This window comes from Ciona intestinalis, unplaced genomic scaffold (genome assembly GCF_000224145.3).
Source record: "Ciona intestinalis unplaced genomic scaffold, KH HT000049.2, whole genome shotgun sequence".
Taxonomy (NCBI): domain Eukaryota; kingdom Metazoa; phylum Chordata; class Ascidiacea; order Phlebobranchia; family Cionidae; genus Ciona; species Ciona intestinalis.
The window spans coordinates 261,935-284,607 of NW_004190371.2; the positions used below are offsets into that span (position 1 = coordinate 261,935).

The 22,673-nt window shown below is 33.4% G+C and overlaps 4 protein-coding genes across 4 annotated transcripts; 1 reads left to right on the plus strand and 3 right to left on the minus strand.

Annotated features, from left to right (window-relative positions):
• Positions 1 to 5: 5 nt before the first annotated feature.
• Positions 6 to 12,226, minus strand: ci-arfgap-3 (zinc finger protein Ci-ArfGAP-3). Its single transcript, NM_001128125.1, has 17 exons — positions 12,103 to 12,226; positions 11,815 to 11,903; positions 10,737 to 10,894; positions 10,286 to 10,463; positions 9,386 to 9,611; positions 9,001 to 9,083; positions 7,851 to 8,023; positions 6,766 to 6,866; positions 5,900 to 6,007; positions 5,058 to 5,179; positions 3,734 to 3,935; positions 2,949 to 3,073; positions 2,456 to 2,613; positions 2,152 to 2,302; positions 1,808 to 1,927; positions 1,170 to 1,286; positions 6 to 812 (listed from the first exon to the last, which is right to left on the minus strand). The coding sequence occupies exons 1-17, from the start codon at positions 12,158 to 12,160 to the stop codon at positions 699 to 701; spliced, it is 2,283 nt and encodes a 760-aa protein (NP_001121597.1). The 5' UTR covers positions 12,161 to 12,226; the 3' UTR covers positions 6 to 698.
• Positions 12,227 to 12,797: 571 nt separating this feature from the next.
• On the plus strand, positions 12,798 to 14,080 carry LOC104266489 (NAD(P)H-hydrate epimerase-like). Its single transcript, XM_018815217.2, has 2 exons — positions 12,798 to 12,957; positions 12,994 to 14,080. The coding sequence occupies exon 2, from the start codon at positions 13,057 to 13,059 to the stop codon at positions 13,918 to 13,920; it is 864 nt and encodes a 287-aa protein (XP_018670762.1). The 5' UTR covers positions 12,798 to 12,957; positions 12,994 to 13,056; the 3' UTR covers positions 13,921 to 14,080.
• Positions 13,920 to 16,249, minus strand: LOC104266487 (ATP-dependent DNA helicase PIF1-like). Its single transcript, XM_009862833.3, has one exon. It carries the CDS (start codon positions 16,045 to 16,047, stop codon positions 14,197 to 14,199), a length of 1,851 nt encoding a protein of 616 aa, XP_009861135.1. The 5' UTR covers positions 16,048 to 16,249; the 3' UTR covers positions 13,920 to 14,196.
• A 1,197-nt stretch (positions 16,250 to 17,446) lies between these two features.
• LOC100179353 (protein disulfide-isomerase A3) lies at positions 17,447 to 22,399 on the minus strand. The gene is made up of 10 exons (XM_002126678.5): positions 21,999 to 22,399; positions 21,546 to 21,633; positions 20,877 to 20,994; positions 20,657 to 20,767; positions 20,112 to 20,346; positions 19,630 to 19,755; positions 19,022 to 19,189; positions 18,566 to 18,797; positions 18,008 to 18,145; positions 17,447 to 17,729 (listed from the first exon to the last, which is right to left on the minus strand). The coding sequence occupies exons 1-10, from the start codon at positions 22,382 to 22,384 to the stop codon at positions 17,658 to 17,660; spliced, it is 1,674 nt and encodes a 557-aa protein (XP_002126714.2). The 5' UTR covers positions 22,385 to 22,399; the 3' UTR covers positions 17,447 to 17,657.
• Positions 22,400 to 22,673: the final 274 nt, after the last annotated feature.

Sequence of the window (22,673 nt, forward strand, 5' to 3'; positions counted from 1 at the left end):
ACAAATTTGCTTGAATTGTGTTTATTTATCGCTATGTAGCGAACATGATACAAGTATGACAGAAAAATGGAAATATTTAAGCACAAAACCACAAAATTAACAACAGTAGGACTTTTAAAAGGTCATCAATTCAACATTGAAATCGCACCAAAAGTTTGGCGATGTTTGTTTCGAAGTGGCATTACTCAGCATGATACTACCATATGCACCAAGCTTACACTACAACATATACTTCTACCAATTGCAGAAACAGCATGACATGAAACTAATGGTTGATATTTCTTTACACAGAATAAGATGCTTGGATATACATTCTTCAAAATACAAACCCAAATACTGTTCAAAAATAATTCAAAAAATTAAAAATAAATCAAAAAATAAAAGAAAAGTTATTTTTTTAATAGATTGTTAACTGAAGTAAAGATCACTGTTTACCAAGTAATTAATAGATGATTTCATTATTAAAAGAATGCAATTTTAAACAGATTTGCAATGGGACTGGGTTCGCGTAAGCACCGAATTAATGTTTGTTTTTTATGATGTGTAAAGTGTATAGATTTCGTGCATGACAGAAAGAAGATGATTGACAGGAAACAAAGAGACAATAACATCTGAATTCTGATTATATCGTCATAATTGCGAAACTACTTTTCGATGAACACCAAACAGTGAGAAATTTCAAATTTTGTATCGACCAATCAAGAAGAAGAATCTTGTGAGGTTTCCAGTGATTGGAGCTTGGTTATCATGGTAACAAGCTCTTTCTCAGCTTTAGCAATGTCATATGCATTCTTTATTATTTCCTCAGTTACCTAGAAATGAATGCCAGAAGTTTTACAAAACAAGTGAAATATGCCTGGTTGCAACAGTTTATACACTGCTGTTAAATACCATTGTATGGTAGGCCAACTTCAGTTATTTTAACACAGATGTCCTATGCTATTTACTTCATGCCTCCTAAGTTACACATACACCAACAATAGTGGTGGCATCAGTTCTTAAATCCTTAAGTTTCTGGTTACTTGACATGCAATCTAATCTAACCATTTTTGCGACATTGCACCAAATTTAAAATTTGAACAATAATTTTCAAGAAAACCTTAAAATAAGCAGTAAATCATTGATTTTTCTCAAAATACCAATACATTCTCTTAAAGTTGTTGTCCCACCTGTTTAGCATTAAATGCGATCCCTTGTTCTGCCACTTCTTTGCAACGATTGCGTAATTTTTCGGCCCCTCCACCCAGTTTAATTATCACATTTTTCATGTCAGGATCATTCAGGTCCTAAGTTAACAAGTAATGTTATTAATAAACTATAAATAAATATTGTTTTTGCAACTTAAGTTCATAAAAGTTAACCAGCATGGTTATACATAAAAAATGAACAAACTTTGCTTAAATTCATAAATTTTAGACGTATACATTAGCTAACAAGCATTGTTATAACTAAAAAATGAACAAATTTTGTTTCTGTAAATAAAATCCTTATCTTTGGAAAGTAATATTATGCAGACAAACGTTAAAACACATTGTTTGGATATAAATAACTGTAATAAATTTCATGAAGCTGGCCCTAATCTAGTGCTTATAAAGTTGGACTCGCACAATAACATTTAGAAGCCAGTGTTATAAAATGCATAACAAAAATCAAGTCCAAACGAAATGTATAATAAAAGAGATATATATTTCAGCAAAATGGCATAATCTAGGGTGCTTATATTTTAATTCAGTAATAATGCAAACAATTTTAATGGGATTTAGGTACAATATTAACCCAATGTATGTTATAAACAAAGTTGACTAACCTCTGGGAACAAAGCAACAATTTCTTGAACTACAGTGAGAATATTCTCAGCACACGCAGGGTAGCTTTCACTTTTGCCTTTCTGTGCGGCTTGTAACAGACTAGATATGTTCCTTGTTACCTGGGAAAAAGCGAAATTAACTAGTCTATACTGGATTTAACAAATTGTAAAGGAACAAATAGATGGTTTAATAAGAAACCACGCGTTTTATAATAAAGGACACTGTAACTCTAGCCCCAATCACCATTATGTAATAATTTATCCACTGCTAATTTCTTAAGTGTTGCAATATTCTACACCAATACAAAAATCCTTTAGGATCTGTAACTTAGAAAATCTGTCACCGTTTCAGTTTTCCTAATAACTTCATCGTAACGTTGCAAATGTTCGGGTTTATGAGGCGTCCCTTCAACTTGTGCGGACGGGGATTCGGATTTCTCCGTTGCATGATTGTTGTTTTCGTTGATGTTTACATTTTGATCAACTGATGTATTCCTGATGCATTAAGAGGGTATTATTATTATTTAAAAGTTAAAAACTAAAATCCCGCCATTTTTATATATATTCATAGGATTCAAACAAAAAACATTCACTACAATTTTTCAGAATTTTCTAGACCTAAGAAAGAAATTTAAAATTATTTTTTACTTTTTATCCGTAGTTGCTTCCATAGAAGCGGGACTTGTTCTCTTTGACCTAGACTGCTCAGTACTGCCCCCTGGTGGACCTGAGTTATCATAATCGCTCCCAACGCTGTTGTGAGGACTTTGATCACGAAGACGATGAGGTTTCTTCATGGAATCATCCTGTGGTAGAAACACAAGATACAATGCTTATGATTCTGGTACCATTGCCGGTATGGTTAATGCACAAAGTAACTATGCACTTTTATATTTATTAACATACATAATTACATGTTTCAGTACAGAATCCAGGAGGTAAATACGAATGACAATTATAAATGATGTTGAAAGTGACCCCCGTTAGCATCAATACAGACTTGGGCCCTTCTTATTTTGTTTTTAAACACATCAATCAGAAATTTAAAAAATTATTAGAACACTGCACAGTGAATTTCTGAACACCCAGTATTGGGTAAATCGGTAAACAAAAATGAATTTTTAATATTTGACCAACTAACCATAGTTTTATCTTTGGTTGAAGTAACGAACTCAGGTTCAGGTTTAGCATGAGAGCCACCTAGTGTCTCGTGAATGGTTTGTCGACGTTGGCTTCCACTTGATGCTAACGATGACTGGCTACCAACTGTACAGGTATAAAGAAAGGTTAAAATGGGAATAAACTTAAAAAATTGGAAAAACATTAAATTTTATTAATAATACACTGCTGTTGTTTTTACCAGCTTCCGTACATTATGTTGATATTAAAAAAATCTAATATACATAAAATGCAGTAACAATAACATCCTTCAAAACAGGTAACTTCATTTATTGTGTCCCATACTGAATACTTGTATCTCAATCAGCAGTTTACACATGTCACCCCCGTTTCAAAAACTAGTGTGACATCATGACATGCCACCCCAGGCATCCGTAATGTTACGGCTATGGATATGAATACATTTGGTTTGTACATGTATGTAACTCATTTAAGCTCACGTTGCGGGGCAACAACAGTAGCACATTGTTTAGTTTCATATGGTTATTTATGGATATACATACTGATACACGAAACATTGTGTTATAAAATGAGGTGGGTCATAACTAAAGGTAAAAGAAAAAAAATATTCATATAAACAGTAATGCAAAGACGTGATTGTAGCACATTGCTTAGTTTCATTTGGTTGGATATATATACATACATGAAACATTATGGTATAAAATGAGGTAGGTTATAATTAAAGAAGAAAATTATCCATATATAAACAGTTATGCAAAGACTTATAAATTAAAAAGTTAAACATACATGAATCGTTGTGATTGTAAGATGAGGTGGGTCGGGTGATGCTGTTAGCGCTTCCACTCCTGGGGCTAATGGTGGAAGATGGGGTGAAGGGGGGTTTGCTGTTGGGGGCTGTGTAGGGGGTGGGACGGAATGCGGAAGTATATTGGCCTGGCTGCGGCTTTTGTTTTAACAGTTCATAATTTTGCTTGGCAAGGTTTGTGACCTGTGAGGTAGGGTATTGGTTAGTTTAATGTGGTACCAAATTATCAATATACAACAAATAATTTTGATACAGTATGTTGTACCATGTTTTTAAAACAACAAACTAAAATTTCAGTTGTATTATTTTATTTAACCTATTTAGCAAAATTAGGTGTTTTACTTATATAATATATATATTTTGTCACAGAAACCTTAGTTGAAGAATCTATCAAACTAATAATGGGCATATGCTGCATACACACACAGTTTTAGTTTTGCTTTGTTGCATACAACGTTATTATTCAAGTTGGGTTTTGATTGATTCATATAAAGTGACCGAATAAGATATTTTGACATATTTAAATCCACCATTATGTAACATAACATCGCTAAAAGCATTCTTAGATAACAAGGAAACAGGACTTGATTTAACTTGACAGGAAACATTGAAACAGTTCATGAAACTAACACGGAAGTACGTGTCATACAGTAGCGGACATCAGAGGGAACATGGCAGGTCGTTATCTCCAAATAATTTTATTTTAAATTATCAAAAAATATTTTTTATAATTATATATTTTATTATATATATATATATACCCTTTTTTTTATTAAAACTTAACTATTTTAATGCATTGAAAACGCAGTAATGATGATCAGTTCTTTGTTTAAGAAGGTTTGGTCAATTCAAATTATACTACACTAAAATATACCAATATAAAATGCGCTACCAAATAAAACAATTGAATATAGTCAGGGTAGGGTTTCCAAGCAACAATGTTAAACACCATTGCCAAGATATTCAGTCATAAATCATATGTAGTTTGTGGACATTAAACATACATAAGTGTCCATATACCATTAGAAAAACTCTTTACTAATTTTTAAATAATTACCAAGTGCATGCTTAACTTGTTCATAAAATTTAGATCTCGGGCAATACACTTGTTTGTATAGACACCTAAACAGCGAGGTCAAGCTGCTTTAAGGGGTCGAAGGTGCTAAAAAATGTGATGTCACACCTGTTTCAAATGTTGGTGTAACATCTGACATGTCACTCGACCCCCCTTAATGGTATGCCTATCATTACGCTGCATATTTTGCTGACCAGCAGATTTTATATAAAGACACCAAATAACTTTACCTTTGTAGAAAGGTCTCTGTTTAATTCCATTAACTTTGTCACCGTCTCTTCTTTCTCTTGTAGTTTCTGTTTTACTTTAAGAAACTCTGACAGTGGAATGCTCACTTGTTGGTTGCCACGAACTGTAACGAAAAATTGTTTAAAATATAAAATGAAAGTAATGTTATACTATATAACTTTGCGTTGTGTTGTTATATTTCCTTTTATTCGTTTTAAGTAAAACCATTTAATATAAAATATTCAATAAATGTCATAAACATTGGCAGAAGATAATCATTGTTCTATGGACAATAACGCTTCAATAACTAAGTAAAATATTTGATAATATCTTTGCACTGGGTTATTTTAATAAAAGAGCCAGCGAAAATATTCATTTGACAAATACTAAATAGCTTGATTGTCAATATAGACATGCGGTTCTTAACCTTGGTTTAAACAAACTTAGAGGTTCAAAGGCCATGTGCTTGCTTATTATTTAAAGCCATTACTAAGCAAAAACATATTGCATTAGGCCTATTCTATGCAATACATAACATCAGCTAAAATGTGTAAAATAATGTTTAATATTCAGAGCTCAATTTTTAAAAAGATTATTAAACCGCTGAATGTGACTATACATTGATTTCAAACTTTTAAATACACATATGTGCAACTTCAAAACTCAGGGTACGCAGTTATAGTTATACACACAATTTACTGAAACAAATCTGACTCAGTCGTAATTGTAGTATTTACTTAAAATACAGGGGAGGCCTGCCCACCATGCCATCCCAGGTTTGGCGCCTAATACAGTGTGTAGCATTCTAGATTTGTCAAAAATAACTTGGCAAATTGTCACCAACCTGCTGAGTTTTCAATAGATTGATAATCCAAGTTACCATCAGGAGGAAGATCATATATCGGGTCTTCGCTGCTTAAGGATCGTTGTAACAAATTATTGTTGCTTCCATCTGAGAGGAATTGTAATACAAACAATTTTATAATAACAATTTGTTTTAAACAATTATTTTGAGTTTTAAACTTTTTAGACAAAGGTGTGTGTCAATGTGTGGTAAATAAAGTATTTTTGTTAAACCGAAACAATTGATTAAAACTAAAGACAATTGTGTCATATATATATATATAATATATATATGTGATACTGATATTATAGTTGTATTGAAACTGACCAAAAATCACTGCTTAGTGCTTATCATCTATATCACAATAGTATATACAATACTAAACTAAAACATATGTATAATGTAGACAAGGTGATATTGTTATGTGGCAAGAGCAAATTAACTAAGCCAGCTAACATATAAGTGCTTCAGATACATGTTAAATGACATCTGCTGCACTGTTTGTGGCAGATGTTTTTCGATTTTGCAAACTATGGTCCAACTAACTTTGCTATAACTTATACAGTAATGTGGGGTAAGATGGATACTGTTGAAACATAATTACCTATATTTCAGAAATGTGTTTTTAGCAATTAACAACTCTCTTTTTGAGTTGTAAGGATATGATTATATAATTCTGTAAACTTTGTTTACTACCAAATGGGACGTGAAAAGAGAACCAAAACAAGAACCAGCTTACTCCAGCTTACTACACTAAATTATATATTACCGTGTAACTATTTTATTGGTTCACAAGAAACACAGACAGCACAAACTTATGTTAACACTACCATGTTCTTTAAAATAGTTAAAAATAAATAGATTACCATATAAGGATTGTCTTCGAATAATGTCACACAAGATGTCAGTAATGAGAACGAAGAATTCTTGCTGAGTAAACCTCGCAAGCTTTTGTCGACCTTGATTCCTGGAAGTTCGTAGAAAGGTTTCAACTATTCATTTAGTTTAATTCACTTTTTCTGTTTTTTTTTAGTATTTCAAAACAAGATTGAAAAAAGAATATAAATGTATTCGTTATAAATATATTTGTTTCGTTAGTTTTACCAATATTGTCTTACACAATAATATATGCTCTTACAGTAAGTCAATTGCATTATTTATTATGTTTTACAGCACTTGACAGTTATGATATAAAACTCATGCTTATAAAGCTCAAAATATTACACAAAATATTTTCTGTGATTCAAAAATTAGTTTAATATAAATCATATACATTTATACTACTTGAAAATTACTAGAACTGTAAGAAAGTTTGGAAAACGTTTATATATCCAATCATCTTTTGGACTGTTAACTGTATAGAATAGAATCCCTAAAGGAGGACCTATCTATCAGCATATGTGCGTGTAGGTTGTCATATATATGAACTATATAAGTTTATATTTGGCTGGCTATACAGGATATGAATACATAACCACCAGACAGGAACTAAAAAGATGAAACAATCTTCAAAGTCTATATTTGTTCTCCCAAGTGCCAACATATATGGTGTTGATTAAAATAAACATTAAGTGAATATTGGGGTAAAATATTGAACATGACAGAGAACTAAAAGTCAAAACCTAATTAACAAATGAAATGTTGCTGACAGGTATAATAGAAAGTTAAAAACTTTATTAAAATTTCCTAGGTAATTAATTTTTAATATATTTTTTAGGCTTTCTTTATTTAATAAATTATTGTACATTTGAGGTTAAGTTATATTGATTCAGTGTTGGGTATTAAGCAATTAGATCTATATACATATATTTTATTTAAATTTGACCAAAAGATTTCAATAACTTCTTTCAAAACCAAGTTTGTCAAATTTTGAAATTTAAATAAAAAAATACACAGAGTATATTTTCCAAGATTGTCAAATTGAAACTTTATGCCACTAGAACCCAGTTACCTGGTAGTTGAGTATTCTGGGTTAACAGTAAGGAAAGGTACAGCTACATGGTCTGCAGTAGGAGCTACTTTACCACCAGATTGTTTATGTTGTTGCCAGATCAACTCAGTTTCACGGCGGTCCACTTCATCATAAACATCCATTGCAAGTTCTTCAAATATCTGGTTGCTTAGCTACAGAGTGGAGATGAGGATGTTGTTATTGTTTTCAGTTTATTTGTTGGGCATGTTAGTAGTGGTCTTAAAGATCTTTTTTGTTGTTGAGAATTTGTTCTTGCTGTTATTTGCAACATGATTATGGTATTATTGTTGTTTTGTGTATGTTTTACTTGTTGGGGATATTAGTGGCCTTGGCTTATAGAGCTTTTTTGCTAACCTAGTGCTGTTGTTTTCTATATTCAATATACTTTTCTGCATATCTTAATTACGTCCCTTGTTTAAGTTAATGTCTTTTTTTGTTTTGATAATAAAAAAGTTGGTGTTCATCTGATTTTTGTTCTATATGTAATAAAAAAAAAATTGAAATGTCTGGGCATTAATATACAATAGCATCAACACAGTTTCTCTTTCATCTCTCTCTAGGTAAACATAAAGATTCCTAAATATGGGAGAATATACATTTTAGAAAAGCAAAACTTATTTGTTATTTTGCAATCAATAATTGATTTGAAATGAAAATGGTATTGCTTTTTACCAATTTTTGCAACTATTAAAAAATGACAACCATAGCAGTAATTCATCAGGTAGTTGCAATCTCATTTTTTATTATATGTTTTCCAATGGTAAGTCACTAAGTTGCAAATAATTCACACTGTAGTATGATGTATGCATTTATGTGAAAACCATACACAGTGTCACCATTCAAGTGCGAATAGCATGTAATAAAATATACAATTGCTGACTTGGCTTATATAGTGTTTGCCTTTGAATAAGACTTATAAAAGGGTGCAGAAAATTTGATTTTTTAATTTGATATTTTAATATCTATTGACCTATATTATGTAGTGACACCTATTTGCCAAAAATCATAAAAAAAAAATCTTGAAAACAAATGTCCTCACACTACACTTCTTACACATGTTAATGCTATAATAAATATAAAACAACTCTACAGTCTCTACTCCAAATAAAGTTTGAATTTATCAACTTACAGCTTGTAGGCGTTTTCTCCCATCCAAACCAACCCCATTGTCTCTTACTTTGGGCATGGCGTAATGATTACGGGTTTTATGATCTGTAATTATGACTCATTTTATTGGTGATGATGTCATACAATGTATTGTTACACGACAAAACAGACAACAGTGATGAATGAACTTGTGAATAAGTGGACACCAAACACAAGGACTGTTATAGCTCTCTCTTTATAGTTTATACAAACACAGAGCGTTATTTGTACAGTTCAAATTGCAAAGTGGGAATAATAATTCATTAACAATAAAAAATTTACATGTAACCTCTTTAAAATTCCTTTACAATTTTATAGCAGAAATTACCTATTAAAATCTCAATACAGACTATTATGACATCACATACCTGGTTTTAATCCCCAAACAAAGTAGGATAGTCGGTCAGATAATTCATATTGAAGCTCAACAAGTCTGTCTGCAAGTTCAGTATGTCCTTCATTCCTTGCAAGATCTTCAGGTGGTAAACGATTGGAATCAAGGGCTGCTGGGTCGGCCCCATATGTAACCAGCAACTCACACTGTAAAGATTGGCCAGCTTTTGCAGCCACATGTAATGGGGTGTTGCCACGATCCTATATTGTAAAGATACATTGAGTTTATGCGACCTATCTTTTAGAAAACCAGGGAGCCCCTTAAGTTATGTGTTATTACCTTAGTTTGGTGTGTTATGAGCCATTAACCTATTACTATGTGTAGCACCTAGATTATTCTCATAGGGTTTCATAGCCTACTTCAGGGCATGTATGCTCTGCATACATATTTTAGGCGCTTATGGTTAAGTTTACTTTTAAATGCTGATCATGCAATATAAGATCTTGAGAACGACTAATATGACATTACATTACATCTATATATAGGATTATATTTTATGTGAAATATAGCTGACTAAGTAATATACAACTACACTATACAAAAGTGTAAGAAATATTTTATAATATGCAACATATAGAACATGATGTGCATATTATTTATGAAACCTGCTGTATACAGTAACAGCTTGATGAATAATGCATAACTACTGCGCTGCATGACACTTCTTTTCTTCAAGTAAATATATTATTTCACTGGAATTATATCACTGTACATGCATAATGCAAACATATAATACTTAAATGTAATATATTATTAAACCATGAAACAAACCTGTATATGGAGGGAGCAAAAGTGCATGTTTTTTGTTTACAAGGGCAAAATAAAATAGCTTTGTTTCAGTAAATACATCACATATAAGAAACAATAAACATACCATGTGGAAATAATTGGCTTGAGCTCCTAGGGATAACAGACGGAGACTTGTGTCAAGATTGGCCGTCCTTACACTTGAATGCAGCTGTTTTCCTAGGTCATCATCATCCCTACGTGGTGGACGATGGACATACGCCAGTTGCTCGTATTTGGCACGAATGAATTCATTCTTTGTAGGACTGAGATAAAGGGGAGTATTTTAAGCAGTTGGCCTGATCAAAAGGTGACAAGGTGTTACTAAACTTTTATATTACGTCAGGTTTTCAATTTGTTTTGTGACACATCGTAATGTTTATACATAATAGCAATTTTTTTAAACTACTTTACACATAAATTTTTTTGTAATGGTAGTAAAGAAACTAATTTAATTAAAATGGTATAAAAAAAACTTTTTAAATCTTTGTAATCGCAGTTAACCAAACCACAGTTTTAACATATAATAGGCTACTCACTGGACTGAGTCAGATGGATTTGGTTTTCTCTTTCCACTTCTCATTTGTGCTGGGTCAAGCAATGAATGTTCCCATATTGAATTAGAACCAACCATTGCTAGTTGGTGAACCATATTTTGTTGGTTTGGATGCCAAGTACTTCTGTGCAGATGCTTAACCTGTGGGAGAAGTTTAATATTACAGTCCAAGCACTATGTTTATCCAACCATTATTTTGTTGGGTACAGAGACTTTTTACAATGGGAGCTGCAAAAGTAAACAAAGACAAAAAGCATGTTGATTATCAAACAAACTCTGGACGGCCACATATTTTGTCAAATATTCTCTTGCATCATTGACATTATTGTCTGTCAAACAGTCTAAATTATAAGGATATAAAACTGCCAAATCAATCACAGACAAACCGCATTTAATTATGTTAATTAAGTCTACATTCAGTTTTGCAAGATTATAATTTTAGATTATATATATGTATATATGAATATATGATAAAGCAAGCTTTATCCTGGACAACCCTAATGCATTATGCAATCACAAACATCATAATTAGGAACAACACTTTCTTGCAAATACTTGAATAATCTACTCCATTTTATGCTTCTATACTGTTATGAATTGTTGTTTATGACTATTAATATATTTTATTTAGTTTTGTTGGAGTGGTATTCTTGACTATAGTTAGTGGGTTATTATCGCTATGCTGACTAATTTAGTAGCTGTATATTCATGTTTAGTCCCCGGTTAAATTCTGTGCATGACTTATTACAGAAGTTGGGCGGTATAAATTGTTTTATTCGAGTGACTAAAAAGAAAAATCTAAATTAGGAAACAAACAGTTTGGTTGGTAGATAATAATACCAGTCCTTAATGTGGTTATGGAAAAAAAAAATAAAAGAAATACTACATATAAATTACTACATAAGAGCTAAATTGAATATTTTAAGGACTTATTTTATACAATTATAATTAGTAGTTATGCTGTATGCCACAGTAATGGAAAAATCAAAGGTATATAATGGATTTTTATCATTTAGTAATGCACTGTAGCAATGGGGGAAATCAAAGGAAATTCTATGAACCTGTGAAACATGTCTCCCAAGGTTTCTATGGATACCAGCACAATCATTACACATGTAAACCCCACGATTAACTGAGGCCCAAACTGGATCTGTAAATAAAGTTTGTTTGAAAACCTGAGTTACACGTATGTTTTATTTTAAAACATTATTATGTGTTTCTTTGAAGCGTTTTTGAAATGTACAACAAAAAAACACTTTCAAAAAATGAATTAAAAAAAAATACAATAAATACATATACTAACATATAAAAAGATTATCTAGAATCATGAAATCTTTAATTTAACTCACCAGGAGCACTGCAATCTGCACATGTGTCCGCTGCCGTACGAAATTTCGGTTTCGACATTCTTCTTAAGAATTCATGTAATAATCACCAATTACAGCACCATAAGCAGATATAAACTACGATGACACTTCAAAGTTAATAATACTGAATAAATTAATACAATTTTATAACAAAGAACTTGTCTTTATTCGTTAGGCGACAAACAAAGTTTTGTTTCTTTTCCGGAAAACAGTGTATCTCCTTTTTTGTCTTATCAAAGAATATTTAATTCTCAGTATGGAAGAGAGTTTGCCTACTACAGTTATTTTAATCTTTGGTTCGGTCATTTTAAACAGAAACATTATAAAAACAAATAATGCAATACATTTTTAATTTACCGTGTTAACTAAATACTTTTGAAATACAAATGAATATGACAGTTAATCGTTGTTTTTATACACTATAGTATACACTATAGCAGACAGCATAGGCGACAATGTGTGTAGATCAGGGACCAAGCGGTTAGCGTCTGGAAACAGTGATTGTGTCTTGCATTCGGAACTTGCCCAGCCCTGCTTAATATTTTTTTTAATAGGCGAAGAGGTTGGTATTCTACGCCCAAGGATATTGGTTTTAATCTCTTTGCTGCGCCTTTGTACTTGGCACTGCTAATAACAGGTTCCTGATGTGTGAACGTTTACTTGGCTTTGTTTATTTTGGGGTTTAATCTAAAAAATACAGTAAGAGGTTTATCAGCTCCCCGAAATCGGTTGTTTTAAATATCGTCATGCATGAAAGGGTAAAACGATACGCTGTTGTGATTTTCCATTTTGTTGTGTTTACATTTTCTACAAGACGGAAATATCGGATTGAACACGGTTGTGACGCAAAGAACATATATATATATTTACTTTGTTGTGGCGTACCTGCGTGTGCAAACTTCTATTGCATTTCGGGACAATATCGTTAAAACGTCGATGAATATTTGCAATCGTTATTGTGTGTATCGTTCTCTCATCAACACATTGCTAATCCGTGCTACAACCACTTCAAACTTAGGCCTTGCTTTACAAAACCAAACCGTTTGCAAGAGTACTGATTTTTCGCAACACTGCTATAGCACTATGTCTACTAAATTTCCCAAACTAAAGTTTCTAAACCAGCAAGAGGCGATAAACATTGACCAGGAACTATTTAATGAATACAAATTCAGTGTGGATCAGCTTATGGAAATCGCTGGTTTAAGTTGTGCTCACGTCGTAGCTAATGCATATCCTCTATCATCAGGAAGTGGAAAAGTGTTAATTATTTGTGGACCAGGTAACAACGGCGGTGACGGCTTGGTTTGTGCTCGCCATTTATCTTTATTTGGATACGAGCCACACATTCTCTATCCCAAACGACCCAAGAAACCTTTATTTGAAGCCTTGACAACTCAATGCGAGAAAATGGGATTGCATTTTCTCACTGAAATGCCATCTGCCAAAGATATCACATTAAATTACAGATGTGTTGTGGATGCTATATTTGGCTTTAGCTTTAACAGCAAATCAGGAATACGAGCACCTTTCGATGACATCATTGCAACACTTGTGACTCTGGATAACCATCCGATCTGTAGTGTTGATATTCCATCAGGTTGGGACGTGGAAGGTGATGTGAAAGAAAATTCCCTAAAACCTGACTGTTTGATATCCCTAACAGCCCCAAAACTTTGTGCGAAACAATTCAAAGGAACTTTTCATTATATTGGGGGCAGATTTGTACCCAAAGCACTTGCTGAAAAGTATCAGCTCAATTTACCCAATTATCCTGGTACAGATAGTATTTTGAGACTATGAAAACTTACAACACTTTATTTGCATTTTGTGATCTGTGTAACATTATTTTGTTATTGCATACAGTGCATTCATCATGTTCCTGAAAATGCTTATATTATATCATTGCTACAAATAGTACACATAACAAGATAGAACTGTCAATAAAATTACATGATTCCAATGCAATGATCATTAAAATATTGGACAGCACATTTCAATTTCACAACATTAAAATAAACCTACTGGGCAGGCCATACAGATTGATCTAAAAGCTGATAGAATTTAGCACAGTTAACATTACTCTGCGATACCGGTTGTGACATTATAGTATATAGCATGCTGTTCCTGTCGAATTCTGCGATAAAACCTGAGAACATGAACATTGGATCTCACACAGGAAGCTTGAAAATCTAAAACCCGCAGCCCTTCCAGGTTTCTGGCTCTTGATAGTGCAACATAAGCTTGGCCACATTCAAACACACGAGATAATGACATCTCAACACAATCTAATGACATTCCTTGACTTTTGTGGATTGAAATTGCCCAAGCAAGCTTTAAAGGAATTTGCTTACGAACTACAATTAGATCACACACAACTTTTACAGTCCAGCATTCTAACTTAATAGTATGTTCATCACCATTTAGAAATCGAACAATTGGCAATGGTTGTTCTGATTTTGTAAATCCTGTTACAATTCCCCTCGCACCGTTAACCATCCCTTTACCAACGTTTAAGTTTTTATTCAGCATAACTTGAGCTCCTTTCTTTAGTGTTATTATCTTAGTATCAGGCAGCATCTTATCTATAATATCTGTGAAAGCAGTTGTACTATCTTGGGCTTCGTACACAATTGGGTCACTTGGCAGTTTTTCCAGTTGATTTTTATTACATAACTGCACATTTTCCTTATGTGTACAAAGTTGTGTCGCTAAAATTCCATTGTTTTCTGTTTTGTTCAGTTTTGTTGCTTTCAATACCTCTTCAATTTTTGCAGTACATCTTCCAATTCGAATATCCTGAAGCATTTGAATAAACTTTGTGTCTGTCTGCCGATATACATGTTTTAACTCCCAACAAACATCCACACAAGGTTGCCAAGATTTACTTTGAAAACAAAGTTTGACCGTTTCCTTTCCTTTTGACACTGGAGGTAGTTGAAAAAAGTCTCCACATAAAATCAATTGAATTCCACCAAATGGGTCCATTGATCCTCGGACAGCTCTCGCAACTGCTTCAATTTTATCGAAGAAGTCACCACTGATCATTGATATTTCATCAATAATCAAATGTCGACATGCTTTCCACTGCTTTACAACAGCAGGTCTGCTTTTTGCTAATTGAATGCAGTTTTCAATAGAAGCACTACCACTCCCTATACCAGCAAATGAGTGAAGGGTCACCCCACCTATGTGACATGCTGCAACACCAGTGCTTGCTGTGACTGCTGTTTGTCCTGGTGGTAATATACCTACAATGTGGCGAAGTAGAAATGATTTTCCAGTTCCAGCACTTCCTGTAAAGAAAAGATTTCTACCTTGCTTGACAAGGTTTATAACCTTTTTCTGATCACTGTTAAGATTTTCTGTCTTTAAAGTCAACATTGTCTTTTTAGGAGGTGGTCCTGCATTTTTCATGGTCTGATTGTTCGTTGTTAATTCTAGTTTCCTCTTACGGTTTATTCCATCTGCAAGTTTAGATGTAGCAATGGTTTGTCGCATTTTGTTCACTGAGGCAATATCTCCCTCATTTAATGGACTTATCTCATTTATTTGTGATGTCATAAGCAACTTCTTCCTGTCAGTGATCTTGTTGTGTTGCTGCTTAAAACGAGTCATCTTTACGGACAAAACTTTAAAGAATTGTCGCAAGTTTTTTGGTGGACAATTTGATAAAAGGAAACTAACATTATGATTTGTAAGAGTAATGGATCCTTTTCCTTCCTTCATAAACTTGCAGTGAATTTGAATATCATACAGCACAAACTTCGTTTCTTTCTTTGAACGTGTAAGGAGCAACACAATTTCTTTTTGTTCATTTCTCCATAACGTGAGGTTTCCATTTTTGATCGTTTCTCGTTTTACCACATTTTTGCTACCACTTATACTTTCAACACAAATATTGCATGTAATACTTGTATTCTCAGACATTGCTAATACTTTTAAACCACTGAAATTTAAAACACAAAAATGGGTCGAATTTTAAAACAAAAAGTACGCAAGCCGATTCGTAGCGTAACTACCGTTCACTTACTGACACCGGTAACAGATATGATTACCTTATTACTGCAATAAAAAATGCGGTGCTAGTGAAGAGTCTTTCCCCTACCTTATTTGCTAACCACTAACCCCTATAACCACTAACTACTAGCCCCTACCCCCTATAACCACCTAACCATCAACACTTTCCACCAGCCTATTCTGTAATGTACCGGAAGATTCTTTACTAGTGCAAAAAATGCAATAAAACAACAAAAGTAAACATTTATTTCTCGTAAATTAAACAGTTGCGACTTATTATCTTAAACGCAACTGAACACAAAACTCGACAAAACTCAGCCTGCTTCCTATAATGACGTCAGTGGGCCTTTAAACATTTGAATTCGTGCGTAAATAGAAATCTTAAATTATAATAATCTTTGGCGGGAAACGGAAGCCATTTTAGGCAAAAAATAACGTGGTTGGAAATACTATTTGACAGATTAAACCACGTTGGGTTAATTAAACCAAAGTTAATGTTGATTAAACAAAAGAAAACTATCACCTGAATATTACGTGCTGTTTAAAAATGTTAGCATAAGAAAGAAAACGTTTATTAATATGGTTTACTGAAGGCAGTTCGACATAGGAAGATATAATACTTAAACGTTGTAAATCTTACTGTTGATTTCTCTTAAAAATTGAAGGATGGTAAACAGTTACGTTCTAACAGTTACAGAACCGCACCTCACAACTCCCATATAACATAACACGATCAGGATATACTTTAAATGTGGGTAACTCAGTCGTATATATTCTACTCGTGTAACATAAGGTGGTCCAAGCGCCCTGCTTTAACAGCCGATCGACTGTAAGACCTACTTACAATCTCACTGATCATATGAAACACTTTTACTTAAATGCGTGTGATCACTACACGCGTATAAAACTATGTTCATAAACATTACTAAAAAGTAGAAGTAGTTGTTAGGATCAATCAATAATTGCAGAAGAACTAGGGACGGCATTCGCAATTCTTGTTTAGTTGCTAGAAAGCAGAATCAAGCGCTCGTAGCCTCGTGAGACACATTGAATCAGCACTAAAAATGCGGAATACAGTTTCACTGACGTGGTAAACATTGACAACCCGTTAGGATTGACGAAATTATTTTTTACCTGGAGCTTGCGGAAGTTTACCACACTACAGCTCTAGTTTAACTACTAAGCATGTGGAGCTAAACTACGCCAAACAAAAAGTATAAAAATTCAAAACCGAACGTCCTTCAAACCCATATTAAATGTGCTTTGCAAAAAAGTATAATACAGCTAAAAACCTTACAGAAACTCAAAGTTTAAACAATTTCCGGATTTATTGCGAGAATTGGAACACAAGAAATTTTTTCTGAAACTTTGATTTTTTTTGCATGATAAACGTGTGTAGGCTGAACAACGCATCTTATAAACAATATCAGAGCATTCTACGGCTAATTCCTCATACAAGTTTGCTGTGTACATCGGAAGTGCTTCATATTACTGCAAATATTTACAACCAGCTATGAAGATTACAATTCAGATTTTCCCTTGGATGCATTTTCCTTCAAGTACTTGCTGAAGTCTGCAACCTCTCGACCACCCTGGAAACAAAGAAATTAGTATCTTATAACACCAAACAGTGTAATATTAAATTGCACTAAGATGCTTCCAAAATGCCCCGAAACAAAGAAACGGGTAAAACTCGACTAAAATCTTTGTGTCAGAAGGTTTACCTAAATTACCTTATTAAAAGTTTGTTATATTCAGTAAACCGTGTTTAAATTCTGCCACCCCTAACCCCGAATAACTTTTTATTCAAGAATTGTTTAAGTGCACAAAAGACATGGCATCCATTTTATTCATATATATATCAACTTACTTGATATTTGACTGGATTCTGCTTATTTCCCTTGGGAGCAAAGTATATGGTTGGAAATCCGGATACTTGGAACTGAGATGGAGAATCATTGGCTGTTGCGTCAATCTTAGCAATCACAATGTCATTGTTGTCCTTCATCTGTGGACATATATGGTGATTAGTAAGAACTCCTGTTAGTTAGGGTAATAGGCAAACGTTAGCTTAAGTCATCTGACATGCTTCACTTTAGGATCTTATTCTTACCCATATAAAATACAATACATTTTTATTTATTTAAATGCATTCATATATTAGAATATAGAATACCTACCAAAACCCCTTAAAGTAGGCAAACTTCAGCTTAACATCTGACATGCTTCACTTTAGGATATTACCCATATAGAATACAATACATTTTTATTTATTTAAATGCATTCATATATTAGAATATAGAATACCTACCAAAACCCCTTAAAGTTTTATTTTCCATGCACCTTTCATTTTAGCAATCTTATTACAATTTACATCCAGATTTTAATTTTAATTTCAAAATGTGGTGTATGTTAGCTATATATTTACCTTTTCACCAAGTTCATTCCATTTTGGTTCCAGAGACTTGCAGTGTCCGCACCATGGAGCATAAAACTCAATCAAGACATCTTTGCTCTCGTCCATCACTATTTCATCGAATGTTTTCCCAGTTACCACGGTGACGGGGCCATCATTATCTGCTGGTGGTTCCTCAGATTTGATGAATGGACTCAATTCACCGTTAGTGTAAGAAGTAAGGAAGGCAACAAAGTTGTCCTTGCTGTTGAAATAAAAAGTTTTAGTTGGCAAGTTTTGTGCTAGGATTTTGAACTATCTTGAACTAGGAACTAAAAGAAGTGCTCAACATTTGTTAAATTATTTGCTATATTCTAAGATTTTAGGCAAATACTACACCCGGTACACATACGTAAGTATTCCATTTCAACCTCTTAATGTTGAAATGTTCCTAACAGCTAGCAGCATGTTATAATAATTCTAATTTACCTGAAAGCATTGGGCATCACATATTTTCTATCTTGTGCATCAACAATCACGACAACTGGTGAAACATCTTCAGGCAAACCACTTTCTGGCAACAAACCAACAATGCCATCTTTGTTAGCAATGCCAAAAGTGAGTTGTTCCTTGAATTCTTTTCCAAACTTTACCACACTGTTTTGAAAACAATTGTTAGTTAAAGATTTAAAACGGTTTGTCTTTGTTAAAAGTGTACGCACTACAAAGACAGAATTTGTTAGCACAAAAAATGTCAAAAAATACAGGTTTTCAAGAAAAGCAAAAAGCATCTCCGAATTGATAGGAAAATGGGATAATTTAGGATTTCTTGGTTTTTAAAGAATGTTTCAAGTTATATTGCATACCGTTAGGACTACTAACTTGAGTATTATCAGTTAGCAGATTGTACTAAATTTAAAATGCCAAACTGTTACTCTGTCACCATATTGTCAATGATTGCGCATTAATATTAGTTGTTGCACTCTTAACAGCTAACTTAAATTACTGTTTGGAATAAAAGATTTTAAATTAAACGTCAACCAATCCATGTTTACACTTCTTACATTCCTAAATACAACCAGAGAATAAACACTGACCGGTTTCTCCAGTAGTTCGATCCTTTAATATTCTTCACATAATCAACATCTGAACCGGCGAGAATAACAAGTGGTTTCTTGAACTTGCCATAATTGTCGGTGGTAAGAAGTCCACAACGACCAAGACTGAATCAAATAGGGAGTTTTTATGTAAACAGAATAAAAGCTAAGCGCAGAGTTTTCATTATTTGAATCCCCAATTCATTATTTGAATACAATGAGTGCAAAAGATAATTAAATAGAATGTGAAGTGTTAAAATTGGCGCAGACAGGAGATTTAGGGTCTTTTGGTTTTAAAACTAAACAACCAAATACAAATATATATACCTAACTTTAAGACTATATATATATCCATTTATCTAGTTTGGATAATGGTTATTTTACCATTATGCCTAGATTTACAAAGAGTACTAAAAAAAAATTGTATATTGTTTGCCATCTTCCCATTTTTTAGACGGCACCCTTAAACATGAAATACTTACGCATTTTCGTTGAGGAAAGTTCTGTAACCATCAACGGTTGGTTCTCCTGCTATAACCATGGTTGATTCTTCAAACTTGTTGGCCATGGCTTGTGGTCGGTACATCTTAACGGTGTCTTTCTCACCAGCAGCGTCCATTACGTCATCACTGGTGGTGTATGCAAACTTGTAATCGTCACGAAGGGTTTTCGCAACATTTTCAAAAGCAGTTGCCTTAGCCTTATCAGTGAAGTAACCTGGATATTAGGAAATTAAATTATACAGAATTAGTATAGGGAAGATATAATGTGTATATTTTGATAGGCAGACATGTTACAGGCATTTGAAAGAGCTTTAAAAGCAGTTTACCTAGATTTATCTATAAAATAACTTTAATTTTAAGAAATTCCATTTATACAAACTTAGTTTAACGAGTTTAAGATATTTTAATGTGCAAATTTCAATACACAAATGTACATCATTTTTCAGTACAACTTAGGTAGATTTATTTTCCGTTAGATTTTCAAGGAAGCCAAAATCTCTAAAAATGTAACAGCATTTACATACCAACAACTACTACAGAACTAGATTTCTGCAGGAGTTTGTCGTGTGCTGCTGCTGTTTCAATGAGAACTGCAGCTGGTGAAGCAGCTTTCTGCATGTACTTTACAATCCCATCTAATAAAAAAAAAACTTTATAAATGCAATAAAGTTTTCATCATAAGACAACTAACATGATTTCAACATGCATGAATTTCCACAACCAAAATATCTAGTAAAACAATACCTGCTTGACGTGGGCCATCGTAATCTTTGGACAGCTTGCCATCGGCAAATAATTTCAATGTTGGATAACCGCTCACTCCGAACTTAGAGCAAGTTGCCGTGTTCTCAGTACAATCAACCTAACACCAAAAACCAAATAACCATCTACAACTACTATGGCACCAAGTAATATACATATTGTGTGTTGGAAGGGGCAAAATACACCTTAATGAATAATGGTTGTATCTACTCTATGTATGAATGTATGGAAGTGCAATCAATCAATGAGAAAGCATTGTTCCCTTCACCCTGCGCACCAATACATTGTGATGTTTGAACTTTGAATAACAACCTGTCTTTCTGCTTCCTGTATATCTCGCATCTTTTTTGCCAAACCGATATAGATACATAGATGGGAAACCATTTATCCCGTGTTGTTTGCATAGTTGTGTGTTGGCGGCGCAGTCAACCTAATAGACCACCCACATGCACTTTCACACGATAACACCATTATGTCACCTGACTTTCGGGTGCCCTTATATGGATAACTTTTGCCGAAACGAAATATCTTTAGAGTTGGGTAACCAGTGATTTTCAATTTTTGGCAAACCGCTTTATTCTCTATACAATTAACCTTCAGTATAGGGGTGTATGGTAAACAACTAGAATATGTTATTTAATATGAAGTTACCTTTCCAATTCTGATTGGTGGATCATTTCTCTTCAACTTGGTGGCAGCAATGTCATATTCGGGTGCAAGTTTTTTACAGTGGCCACACCTGTATTTGAACAGTTGATAGATAAATAAAAGGTTGTTCTCAATCTTGTAGAGAATAAACCAAATTAAACCACTATTTGTTTTAAAAAAAAAATCATTGTGGGGCGATGGCCACAGACTGTCTGCCAATGGTTATTCAATGAAACAAGAACTATACATGAAGCACACACATTAAAAAAAGACACTTGATTGTTGGTCTATAATTCTAACACGCTATAATAATTGGACAAATAAAAACGGACTTTCTTAGTTGTTTGGGCCAAAACACGAACGTAACTTTGTCAGTAAAAAATCAATTCAGATACATGGGATTCTAACGTGTCTGTGGTTAACTAAAACCAAGATATAGAGAATAAAGACACTTACCACGGGGCGTAGAATTCCATAAGAATAATTGAATGTTTGACAATTTCAGCATCGAAGTTGCTGTCGGTTAAAACGAGGACATCATCAGCAGCGCTAACGATAGCAACACATAAGGCCGACAACGCAATAAATAAGTGCTTCATCTTGAAAGTATTGTACCAACGTACTAACAAAATTAAAGACAAACCGGTGTAATGATCAAACTGCAAATATACGACTACTAAGCTTGAAATCTTCAAACCTATTGACGTGGGTACGCACGTGACGTATTTGTGTCTTGCATGTTGGCCGTCTCTGATTGGAGGAAAATCACCGGTTACGTGATCACTAGAGCATGAGAGATTTGTAAATGCGACGTGTATATAAAGTTCTTCGGAGCTTTTCATGTTAACACAAATTTCATGTTAACACAGCGGAAATAGCAATGATGCAATGTCTGTTGGTCATTAGGGGTGAATTGTTATGTAGCATATCTTAATTGGCCTCATTTGACGGTATATTTTCTTTTTCTTTTTGCCGTTAAATTAAAAGTAACCATAACAAGAGAGCATAGCTCTAATGGATAGACACGTGAATTGAATAAAAATGCAATTTGTAGTAACGTATTTCATAAGCGAAGGGATATATCTCTAATAGGCACTGATATAGCCGATGTAGTGGGGAAATAATAGGCAC